The following is a 12,096-nucleotide window of genomic DNA, read 5'->3' on the forward strand; positions in this document are numbered from 1 at the left end:
GTTGTTAAATATATATATATATATATTTAATATGTTCTACTGTTTAGATGCCCAACCTACAGAATCTGAAAAGGAAATTTATAATCAGGTGAATGTAGTGTTAAAGGATGCAGAAGGAATACTGGAAGACTTGCAGTCATATAGAGGAGCTGGCCATGAAATACGAGAGGTGAGCTAGAGCGTTACGATTGTGCACAAGCCGTGGTGGTTCGTTGTCTGATCCTAACCAAGTACTGCTGGATTTTAACTTTGCTTGCAGGAGCTGTTCTGGCAGAGCATGTTGTCTGTTAAAATTGCTGTCTTGAATTTCCGCTCTGGAATGTTCCTTTTTAACAGCGAAACAGGTGTCACTTGTTTCGATAGTATTAATACACGTATGTAATAGCGAATGGTGCTGCTCAGACGTTGGATGGAATTGCTGCTATTGATTTGTCTTTGTATTCTCACATAAGCCCTCCTTGAGTTAGTGGTGAATTTGGAAAGAGCCCGGTGTGACTACAGTGCAGTACTGAGTAGCATCGACACCTTTGGTGTCCTAACTGGAGGAGTCTGATGCGTGGTAATCCGAGCACAAAACGCATCTCATCTTCAGTCCCTTTTAACTGCCCTTTATTTACTAAAGTGGATGTTTGGCACAGAAGCAGAGTTTCTGTACAGCGTGTCATTCCATTTCTCCTTTACCTTTAAGAAAGGGTGGAATAAATTCTGCCTTCCCTTCTTCCTCAGAGCAGGTGGGGGCAGCTTTGCTCCTCAAGTGAGGAGTTACTCACAGTAACATGCTCTAGGAAGTTAGAAAGGAGGACTCTCAGCTTTATTCCAGATGACCTGGAGATACTCACGGCTATTTAGCTTTAATTGAAGCAGCAAGAGTTTTTTCTCTCCGAATTCATGAGGTAGGTTTAGGAAGGGCGACTGTCACACAAAGCCCTCCGGAGGGGAGATGTCTGACTTCCTCTTCAAGGAAGGAGCAGATTCAGCGAGAAGCTGTAGGATCAGGCGGGAATGTGTGTGTCAGCAAGGAAGCAGCTCCCATGGAGAAAGAAGAGAGACGCTGCTGAGAGCAGGAAGGAAACTTCCTAGGAACCAGAGAGGAGTGTGCTGCAATTCACAGCCCAGGGCTGACGGAAACAGGTTTTGGAATCAAACAAGAACTTGACTGTGAAGATGCAGCAGAAGGGTTATGAGCATTTTCACTTCAACTGCAGTAAATTTCAGTTGCTGAGTAGTCTAGTTCCTATCTTAAAAACCTGGAGAGACTGAATTTAAGGCTCTATCTGTCTGGGAAGCTTCCTGTAAAAACAAGGTCTATCCACATACACCTTAAAGCTCTGGTAGAGCACCAAGATGTGGTGTATATGTTTTTGATAATGCTTAGGTGTTCCTACTGTAACAGTTAGCCTGAATTTCACTGCAAATTTGCTTGATTTTTTTTTTTGTGGGTTTTTTCCTTCCTTTGCAAATTCAGAAATTGGTGATAGATGCCAGCGTTAGGATGAGGCTTTGATCATTGAACCTTTTTGCTTGGAGGTGCCCTGGTAAAGTTATTGATTTTAATTAACCAGATCTGGTTATGTAAATATTCTCATTTGAGTAGCTTTATTTTAAACAATTTCTTTATACTCTCTCGAAGTTGTTCTAGTCAGGATACTTGTTTTTAATGCCAGGGTTTAGAGCTTTTTGGAACACATAGGAGTTAGTACAGCTTTGTCTCTCGACTGGAAACTTCTCAGTGGGTAGAATTTTTAATTATTAGCTGTTCAAACAACTGCCATGCATGGATTATTTTAATTTTTTTCAGTAGTGTATCAGTTTTTCTTAATCATAGTTCTTTTCTAATTTAAGGCAATACAGCATCCAAATGATGAGAAGCTGCAAGAGAAGGCGTGGGGTGCTGTAGTTCCACTAGTAGGCAAACTAAAGAAATTCTATGAATTTTCTCAAAGACTAGGTAAGTGAAATGATGCTAACTTGGGAGAGCTTGTCTTCATGGATTAGTACATTTGGCATATTCAGCTGTGATCTCATCTAGGTCAACCCTTTTTATTGGCTAAAAGCTCATATTGCACAAATTCCTTCCATGCACTGGATTGGATTTTACTGATATCTGTGTACAGCCTGCTTGTGTGTGAAAGGAAGCTCGCCTCAGCGGATACCTGCGAGGAGAGGGAGAACGGGAGCATATTTGTCATCCTCTTTCTCTGCCCCTTTGATAACTCTGGAAAGCACTAACCAGCTCATTGTTTTGAAAATTAGTAGCCCAGTTCATCGGGGATGAATTCTCTTAATGATTCTGATACCAAGAGTAATTAAAAGTGACTGTATTACTCCCCCACCAAACAGCAGAAACAGCTTGGTCTGTGGAAATGCTTCTTGCCTCTTGCAAAACCAACTTGATTGAGTTGTGTCAAGCTGATAAAACCTTTTAGACTGTTTTTTCACAAACTGCCTCTTGTTATGTCATTTTTAGACAGAGCTATTGGCGTAGCTCATGAAAACATGAGCTCACAAAGCTAAAGCTTTTGCAGGCAAGTTCTGCTTTGTTAGAGAGGTGAGGAATTTTCTCAAGGAGATGAGAGTTTATCTTAAAACTAAATAAACCATGACTGCTGCCACTAGGTATGTGCCTCTTGAATTCTGTATTACCTTAAAGGCTGCAGTCTGCTAGCACAGCTCATCAAAATGTTTTACACCAATGTTACAAAGCTTGAATGGAACTTCTCAAGAAGTTTTTTCAAGGCCATCAGTGCTGGTTAGACCTAGTCTTCGCAGCAGTTTGTAGGTAAAAAACAGTAAGAGTGGCACCCAGAAGCCTCTGTTACTAATTGCCGTGCGCTTTGGCAGATGCATATTTTAAGTCTAGCGTGCAGAGTATCAGCCAGTAGAGACCCAAGAAGCAGGTGCAGTTGCATGTTTCAAAATACTCTCCTCTCGTTTCAGAGGCAGGATTGCGAGGTCTGTTGGGAGCCCTGACGAGCACTCCGTATTCACCAACGCAACACCTGGAGCGAGAGCAGGCTCTTGCTAAGCAGTTTGCAGAAATTCTTCACTTTACACTCCGATTCGACGAGCTCAAGGTAAGAACCCGTGGTAAATTTGTAAGCAAAAAAAATCAGTCTGTTCACTGGAGCGGTCTGGGCTGTGTTCTGGTCTGGAACGAAGCGTGCTGTACATACTCAAATACCTACTATGCCTGGCTTTTTCACATGGCCGAGGGTTAGATGAAACTGGAAAGCGTCTGAAATATCCTGTTAGCTTTAGGCACTTGCAGTATTTCAGTCCGTATCAGTCACGTTTCTCATCCGGATTTTGCACATCGCTCTGAATAATGCTGCTTGTAGTACATGCGCACCCATAGTCCAGCGGTTTTCTTGCTAATGGACAAAGGACTAAGCTGAAGTGATCCTAATTTGCCCCTCTGATCCTCGAAGTCTGACTAGCCAAGCCGTTTTTGATCAACCTGCTATTCTCAAACACCCGTCTGGAGACGACTACTCTTCTTGTTAGATCTTGTTCTGAAAAATCTGAGAACTGAACCAGAAAGCTGTACGTTCTATCACTTCCCAGCATCACAGGCCTTTTTTACTTCAGACGCTGAATGTTCTCTTGTTCTCAGTATTATCTTCTATGAAAACTTGTCCTTACATTTTTCTTGAGTTTGACACCGCTCTTTTGCTTCCATGCCTGCATAGATGACAAATCCTGCTATACAGAACGACTTCAGCTACTACAGAAGAACTCTGAGCCGCATGAGGATTAACAATGTCCCAGTAGGTAACCCTTGGATGAGATGAAAAGGAATCTTATACTATCCCCTCTTTCATGTACAGAATAACTAAATTCTTACTTTCTTTTGGTTTATAGGCCGAGGGAGAAAATGAAGTAAATAACGAGCTGGCAAACAGAATGTCTTTATTTTACGCTGAAGCCACGCCAATGTTGAAAACTTTAAGCGATGCTACGACAAAATTTGTGTCAGAGGTAAGAGTATAAATAGATGTCTTGGGTAGCGTACTTCAGAGCACTGCAAGGGCCAGACATAATCATCCAAAAATCAAACTTGGAGCCTGAAGAGTCATGACGTGTCTTTCTCAGATGCTCTAGAGGTTAGAGTAAGTTCTGCAAGTCGCCTTGGGATGCGTTGCAAAAGGTTGATGGGTAGCACTGGTACCAATTGCTTTCCTCGAGGAGGAAGGTGGGAGAGGTGAGTCTGGTGCCTGCTTGTTGGTGGTGGTTTAGGGAAAAACTTAGAACATTGAAAGGGAAACAACTTGATTCTCCATGCTTGACATAGGGAATGGAGTTGAAATGTAGCTTCCTCTTCTCTGCCCCAAGACACTTGTTTTGCTGCACGGAGTGAAGAGTACCAACATTATTGCAGAAGAGTGCAGGAACCCAAGCTGGAAAAGCATTCCAACACTGACACATCCCTATTTAACCTTATCTACCTAAATAAATAGTAGGGGTAACTTTCAGTCACTACACGTGTTGTGCTTGTCTTCTGATAACTCCGATGGGTTTGTCTTGTGTGCAGAGAACGCACACTTTCTTAGTAAGAGACGCTTGTATTATGTGATTAATACATGCATTTGTCTTCTCATAGTTTTTCCTAAAAATGTAAATTTCTGCTTTACACTTTAACTGCCTTGAGAAAAATGACCTCTTACTTTACACTACTTTGAGAGGTTTGTCTGCAACAATTTTAGGTCTTACTGTGGCAGCAGATGCACGTAGTTGGCTGTAGAAACTTCTGTCTTTAAAGAGCAGGTTAGATGATTCCTTTAAAACTCCCCGAAAGTCAATCCATGGTGTATTTCTTCAACTACAAGCAAAACCCCTGTGGTAGACTTTGCCCGGTACGTCACTGGTCTCTAGTGTACCACTTCTAAAAGCCAGTGCAAAGCTGCCCGACTTACCATAGCTGTGTTTAATTCCTCCCCATTGCCATGCCAGCAGATCACTGGTTTGGGTTAGGATTTGTGGTATATTTCACAATAATTGAATTGGAAACTCTTTCTCTTCTGCAGAATAAAAATTTACCGATAGAGAATACTACAGATTGCTTAAGCACCATGGCTAGTGTGTGCAGGGTCATGCTGGAAACCCCGTGAGTACAAACAGCGCCGGTACCGTGTATAAATCATCTCTGTATTTTAGACGTGGCTTGTGATGCATAAGGTGAAAGAAATGTAATTGGGCTGATGAGGACCTGTGGTGTGTTATTTTCACCAGCTTTGTTTAGCTTGACATGCGAGTAACCTGTCTCATTTTGCCAGCCATGCAGCTCATGTGCTCTGCTTTCCTGACCATATTAATATTTAAAAACAGGGCTGTGAAGGCTAGACAGTCTCTTGGCACTCTTTACAAATGGTTTTCTCATGTATAATTCAGGGAAGTACACTCTTTGAGCATGATTGCCGTAGGGCCTCCTGGCAGAGGGGCTGTGGGCAGTGCGGTGGTTGGCACCTCCCTGCAAGGTGGCTTGGCTGAGGGCTGAAACCACATTACAGCGCCGCTGTCTGGGGAATTACGAGATGGCTTTCAGGCATGAAGGCAGTCTGTCTGCTGTAAATTTGAGAGGCACTGGGAGTATGAACGAAAAGTCAAACTAAACTTTGAGATTTTTGTCTGTTTCTTTGGGTTCAAAATAGTTTCTGATCGGTAAAATTACTCAGGCGTAAGGTATGTCTTTTTTAAAAAAGTTTCAGACCAAACATCACATAACATTTGTTTTGGAGCACGTTAAAAGCTCAAAACTTTTATTTTCTCACCTGGCCTAGGAATCATCTGTGCCATTCCAGATAGTAGTTAAGTGTTTTTCATTAAGCTTGCTTTTTTTTCTCCTTGTTTTTTCCCTCAAGTTAGAAGTTTGGTTGCCTGTATTTTAGATGATGGTGGGGAAAAGGATAGGAAGCATGGAAAGCAAAGTTCTATGCATTGTGTGCGTCTTTTTTTCTCCTGAAAAAGAACACCCAAAATGGTGTAGCAGCAGGGCGCTCTCTTAGGTTTGAAAGTCTTAGTTAATCTCCAGGTACCTCTTTCTAAGCGGTGGTCTGACTTGGAGGCAGGATGTTGAAAGGAAAAAGGAAAACGCAGAAGTCGGTGGGGTTGGTGGGTTGGGGTTTTTGTTTGGTTTGTGGTGGGGTTTTCTTCTCTGAGGATTTGTAGTAGGATTTTTCTCTTTAATTTCAGGCATTTCGAGTATGAACTCTTACCTTGTGCTTGAGAGAATACTCTGTTTTTAAATTACAGTGAATACAGAAGCAGGTTTACAAATGAGGAAACGGTATCCTTCTGCCTGAGGGTGATGGTGGGTGTCATCATACTCTATGACCACGTGCATCCAGTGGGCGCTTTTGCCAAAACTTCAAAAATCGATGTAAGTTAATGGTTACTGAGTAATCTTTTATTTAACTTAAATTGTGTGCAGGCTCTTTTTTTTTTTGGTCCTCCAGGTTCTAGTAGCAGATGTACGCTTTGGATTGGTGCTCAGTGGATAGTGGCAGCTCTTAGCAAACCATATACCTAAGTAGGGAGAAACACAAGCTAGTCCTTCAGACACATAAACGGCTGTTGGTAGGTCGTGGATTCCATCTGTTTTGATGGAATTCAGGTTGTGTCTTGAAATACATGTAACCAGCGGTGGTGTTGGAGAATCCAAGTCAGAATGACTGGGAATAACAACAATACCTAGCTGGTTTCTCGCTTTCTGGTGAAAGCGAGGTTCATCATGCCCCAGGGCTCAGGTCTGTAACTTTCTGCTGCTGTGTGATAGCAAGTCTGCCTGCTGCTGCCGTCTGCTGCTCCGTGGTTGTTCCAAATGGACTGTTAGCTACAGAGTTCGTTGTTACTTCACTGGCTGAATGTCATTGTCCTTAATGGATTTATAAGGGGTTTTTTTAAGGTTGATAAAGGTTGATATCAAAGTTGCATTGTCTCAAGATGATATGCACGTTTTCAAGTAGCTAAGCCATTCTGTCATAGGAGAATGTAATACTGAAGGCTCAATTCCTTTCTGATACCAGGAAAATGTCTTCACACTGCTGCATGTTTTAAATACTTTTTTCTTTGACAAACAATATAAAACACTTCTGTAAACTTAGAAGGTATTAGCATGACAAAACCTGTGTAATCTGTTTTAACTCCTAGATGAAAGGATGCATCAAAGTTCTTAAAGACCAGCCTCCTAACAGTGTAGAAGGCCTTCTAAATGCTCTCAGGTACTCTTGTTCTTTTATTTGAAATATCTTTATGTGAACTTTCACAGACCGTCTAGGACATTTCCTCCAGCAGTCCTCAGTCGGGGTTACGGGTAGGAGGTGAATGTCGTTACCGCAAGCTGCTTTTGCAGTGTGTCTTGACAGGGATGCATGAAGCAGCTCCTGTGTTTTAAAAGCCAGGTCGTAAACTTGGGGTTGTTCCTTCCGCGATAACTTTTTGCATGCTTTAGCTGCGTGCAGGTTAAGAATGAGCCGGGCAGAGGAAGGCGTGACAGGGTAGACATTGTACCTGAAGTAAAAACTGCTGACAAAGCATAACTCACGTGAAGAGCTAACAGGCAGTGAGCTGTCCCCACATCTGCTGGCCACCTACCGGACAGTGAGATTTTTCCCCATCGTGGCGGACGCTATTAAAGGACACAGGAAGCTCCTGGCTGCGTTGTGCCTTGTGCTGTGCTTAGCAGTGTAAATTCAGTCTGTGCTGTCGTGCTGACCTGGCACCACACCGTCCTGTTTCATGCACACACCTGAACAGTCTTGGCTCTGCATGATTGACTCGTTTGGATGTTTAAATCTTTTTTTAAATGACATTTGGAGTTGATGGCAAGAGACACAGAGGTGTGCTGCTGTGTGTGCGTGCGCGGTGAAAGCAGAGTCAAAGTGATGTCATGAGAAATTCAGTCCAAATCTAAGTCTTTATTCTGGAGGAGTGTTAAGTGCTCCTCTTTCTCAAGGGATAGATAATGTGTCTTAAAAGCAAGCGGAAGGTGGTATGGATTTTCGAGGGACATCAGCGTTTGTAATTTGAGATTCCTGTAAGTATTGTAACCACGATCAGCTTTTTCACGTGGGCAGAATACCAAGTGCAGTAACTTCCCAGGAACTTAGAAAACCGTAGTCCTCTCGTTTGTGGGAAGTATAAATTAGCAAAAGGTGCTGACATCGGGAACGACACTAATTTCCAAACAAAAAGTCATTGTATAGTCTTCAAGTGAACAACTAAATTATCACTGCGGTTGCAGATAACAAGGAAAGTTCTGGTTTAACATGTTAAATCTAAATGACAGAGTAAGTCTGTACTTGCTAGGGAGGGGAGATCAGGGACGTTAATCATACGAAGAAGCCAACATCGAGGATATGCAGCACTTTCTTTTAAGAGATGACTAAGTTATTTGTCGTGATTTAAAAATGTGCTCATGTCCTAGGGAATTTTGAAGGGGAGGGGAAGGGGCTGGAGGAGACACGTGTGTGTAGTCTTTAGCAGCACTCTTTAGTGATTTAGTCACTGAAAGGCGATTAAATCCATTCTTGTGGAGGGATCTTGGAAAGGTTTGGTCACCAGAAGAGTTGAAGTTAAGTTTCTGAAGGTGTGTTTATTTGTAGATGCTCCCTACGGACAGGGTCCTCAGAGTTCTCGGAGTTAGTGCTAATTACCTGTCACTCGTGGTGAGGTGTTTGTGAACTGGCCTATGAGCATGAAAGCCAAAGTGCAGCTGAGGCTTGTTTTGAACTGCCCTTGGTGCAAGGCCGCGGGGTTACAGTTCTGATCCCGGTGTTTCTGATCGGAGCTTGGTGACCGTGGAACGGGTGGTGGTCGGTGGCTGAGGGTCTCACTCTGGTACAGACGGGCTGAGCCGTAAATAAGAATGACACACTTGTTAAGCGTCTCTGCTCTTCTCAGCATGATTTTTCCTTCTGTGTCTAGGTACACAACAAAGCATTTGAATGATGAGACTACCTCCAAGCAAATCAAATCCATGTTGCAATAACAGTTACCTGGAACTCGCTCCTGCTGTAGACAGTATTCTGCAATGACTGAGATGCACAGATTTTTTTTTTAGTGATTGCAACTACTATCTGGTTCATTCTTGCTTTTTACTTTCTCTCTTCCTGTTTACCCTTTTTTTAAATAACTTTCTTGTCCTTAAGTAAGCTCAGACTTATTTTCTGTGCCAAATCAATGAAAATTATCAATTCTGGAAAGTGTTTCTACTTTTCAGAATAGCCATCCTAAGTGGCAGCTAATTATGCGTTGCATTTGGATTTCTCTGTACTGGGGAAAGATTTGTGACTTGAACTAAATATTTTTAAACTTGTGGTTTTTTCCTTTTTTTTTTTGAAAAACTAATATTTAATATTGCTTCTTCTGCATGGCAAGACTGCCTACTTCTGCTATTTAAAAATCCCTTGATGACTTCATTTTCTATTGCAGCTTATTTTCATGTGCAACCATGAGGAAACTAAAAGCAGATTTGTTTAAATTAACTGTGTTTGTACAAAATGGTACCCAACACAAAGGTTTTTTTAAATGAGTAAAAACTGTTTTGTTTAAAAGTTACGTTTGCATTTTGACTCATTTTTGTAAGGATGTATGTTGTATGTTTAACCTTTAATAACTAACGTTAAACTGTGGTGTGTGCGTAGCAAAATTACGTATGCATGTTCATGTCAAATGATTGGCTGTGGATAAGATAATAAAATCAGCTTTCATTTTTCTAAGTGTGGTTTGATTTACCAGTATTTTGAGTGAGATGTCTTCGTGCTCTTTGGCTTTTTACAAAAAAATAAATTTATAAATTTTATATAGCGGAAACTCTGCTGTTTCATTCCCAGTAACCACTAATCTAATCCACTGATCCAAGCCCAGTGTGTTCCGTGGTTCTCGCTCCCTCCTCTGTGCTGCTCCCCTCTCCCCAGAGAGATGACGCGTGCAGGGTTTGGGGGGAAGGACTTTGTCTAATCCGTGTGGACCCCAGGGGCCGCTGCCGAAGAACCTGCACGTTGGCTACCCCTGTCAGCGTCCCGGTGCAGCCCTCAGCAGTGACGGTCTCGATCAGGCTGCCCGTTCGGCATCTCCGGTACCAGTGGTGGGGAGATGAACCTCCCTCGCTCTGGATCGGGGAATACTCCTGAGGATCGAGGTATTCTGAGCTGTGAGTAAAACCTGAATATTCTTGGCACACTAAATAATGTTTCCTGCTTGGCATTTTTATTGCAGCAAGTGGTGAGCTTTGACAGGTTGGTGAAGAAAATAAAGAGTTGGGAGAAGAATTGAAGGGGAAAACAAGAACTGAGAATTCAGTGGAAAGATTCTCTGGGAAATGACGTGTTTTGTGTCAACGGGCAAACATTTGTGTGTGTCCTGGGTATGGTGCTGTTGTGATTACACCTAAAACGAGTTGTCAGTGTTTGGGAAAGGAGGCTTGAAACCTGCAGGCAAGTGTGAGCTCCCTCAGCGTTCTTAGGACGAGTAACGTTTTGTACCTTTACACGGCACGCCAGCTCCAAACGGAAAGTCCTGGTGTGACAGTGCTGCATGTCTTGTGGACACCCTTCTGCACCGTCAGGGAAGAGTCTACCTTTCATATTTCTTTGTTTGATTTTTGGAAATTAAGAGCTCCGCAAAATTTTAAATCGTGACACACTTGAGGAGGAGCTCCAAGGAGGTACAAGAGGGTGTTGCTGGCACCTGGGATCCTTCTCTCAGGCAGGGTAATAAATTATTTCTTTCCTGCCAAAGATGCTCAGCAGAGGGCCCTGCTACAGAGAAAATAAAGCATGTGCTCTGCTGGCTACAGAACAAAATACTCTTGCTTTGGCATGATACTGCTCTCTAGTTTCAGTTGAATCCAGCTGCAAAAGGACAAAACTTGGTTTGTTTGGGGTTGTTTTAATAAGAAAAGTCTTTCCCAGAATCGTGTGAATGATGCACGCTGTGTGCAACCAATCATTCCGCATGTAGCTGGGAGGGTAACTGTCCCCATGAGCTGATGGCCCCTAGGAAAAAAATAACTTCATCCCAGCCTCGTACCTGCGAATACAGTTGTTGAATGAATACCGATCACACGAGGGGCAGGTCATACTCCTCCCCAGTGATACTTGCTTAGAAGTGAAGATTTCTGAAGGAAGCTGAGTTTACAGAGAATAGGTTTCAAGCACAGCTTTCCCCGGGATCATGGGAACACTCTGCTGTGGAGATGGGGTAGGGTGACCCTGGCTGGGTGCCAGGGGCCCACCACATCTGCTCTATTACTCTGCTCCTCAGCTGGACTGGGAGGGGAAACCGAACAAAAGGCTTGTGAGTGGAGATAAGGACAGGGCATCACTCCCCAATTACCGTCAGAGCAGACTTGGGGAAATGAGCTTGACTTGCTACCAGCCAAATCAGGGAGGGGCAGTGAGAAATAAAACCAGGGTTCACTTGATTCCCCATTTCTGCTGCTCCTTCTTCCTCAGAGAGAGGGTTTCTTGTAGTTCTCTCCTGCACCAGTGTGGCATCCCTCCCAGGGGAGACAGTCCTCCGCAAACTTCTCCAGTGTGAGTCCATCTCATGGGCTGCAGATCTTCATGAACTGCTCCAGCATGGGTCCCTTCTACAGGGTGCAGTCCTCCCAGCGATGGACTGTTCCAATCCTCCACCAACTTCTCCAGCGCGAGTCCTTCCCACGGGCTGCAGTTCGTCAAGAACTGCTCCAAACAGCACCGCGTGTGACACGTGCTGATGAGAACTAAAGCACGGGAGTGTCGGAGTCCCCAGAGGGGTAAGGCAGCTTCTCAAGTTTGCCGCCTTCGTGCACATACGTGGCACTACAGCAGCAATGCGCAGGAGGGAGCTGAGCTCTGAGGAAGCATTTCTTCACTGCAGCAAACCCCTGTACACGCACAATCGATGTTTTGCTTTTCAGGAGGAATTATCAAACTGTTCTACAGACATTTCGTTTCTGCCAGCGAACATCTGCCTGTAAAAGGCAAGAGCTGCTTCAGCGCTCGCTCACATCAAGGATTGCTGTTCTGAGAAGGTACGTGGGGTAGTGCCAAGCCACTGAAAGAGATCTCTTTCAGAAAACAGCTGTGGCTTTTCTACTAGCCCAGAAAAGCT

The 12,096-nt window shown here is 43.5% G+C and overlaps 1 protein-coding gene across 1 annotated transcript; it reads left to right on the plus strand.

The window, feature by feature from the left end:
• The first annotated feature begins 31 nt into the window (after nt 1–31).
• On the plus strand, nt 32–9,717 carry FAM49B (family with sequence similarity 49, member B). The gene is made up of 9 exons (XM_010140192.1): nt 32–169; nt 1,843–1,948; nt 2,938–3,074; nt 3,690–3,767; nt 3,862–3,978; nt 5,025–5,104; nt 6,250–6,376; nt 7,147–7,217; nt 8,923–9,717. Exons 1-9 carry the CDS (start codon nt 32–34, stop codon nt 8,984–8,986), a joined length of 918 nt encoding a protein of 305 aa, XP_010138494.1. The 3' UTR covers nt 8,987–9,717.
• Nucleotides 9,718–12,096: the final 2,379 nt, after the last annotated feature.

The sequence above is a fragment of the Buceros rhinoceros genome, unplaced genomic scaffold (genome assembly GCF_000710305.1).
Source record: "Buceros rhinoceros silvestris isolate BGI_N320 unplaced genomic scaffold, ASM71030v1 scaffold11887, whole genome shotgun sequence".
Taxonomy (NCBI): Eukaryota; Metazoa; Chordata; class Aves; order Bucerotiformes; family Bucerotidae; genus Buceros; species Buceros rhinoceros.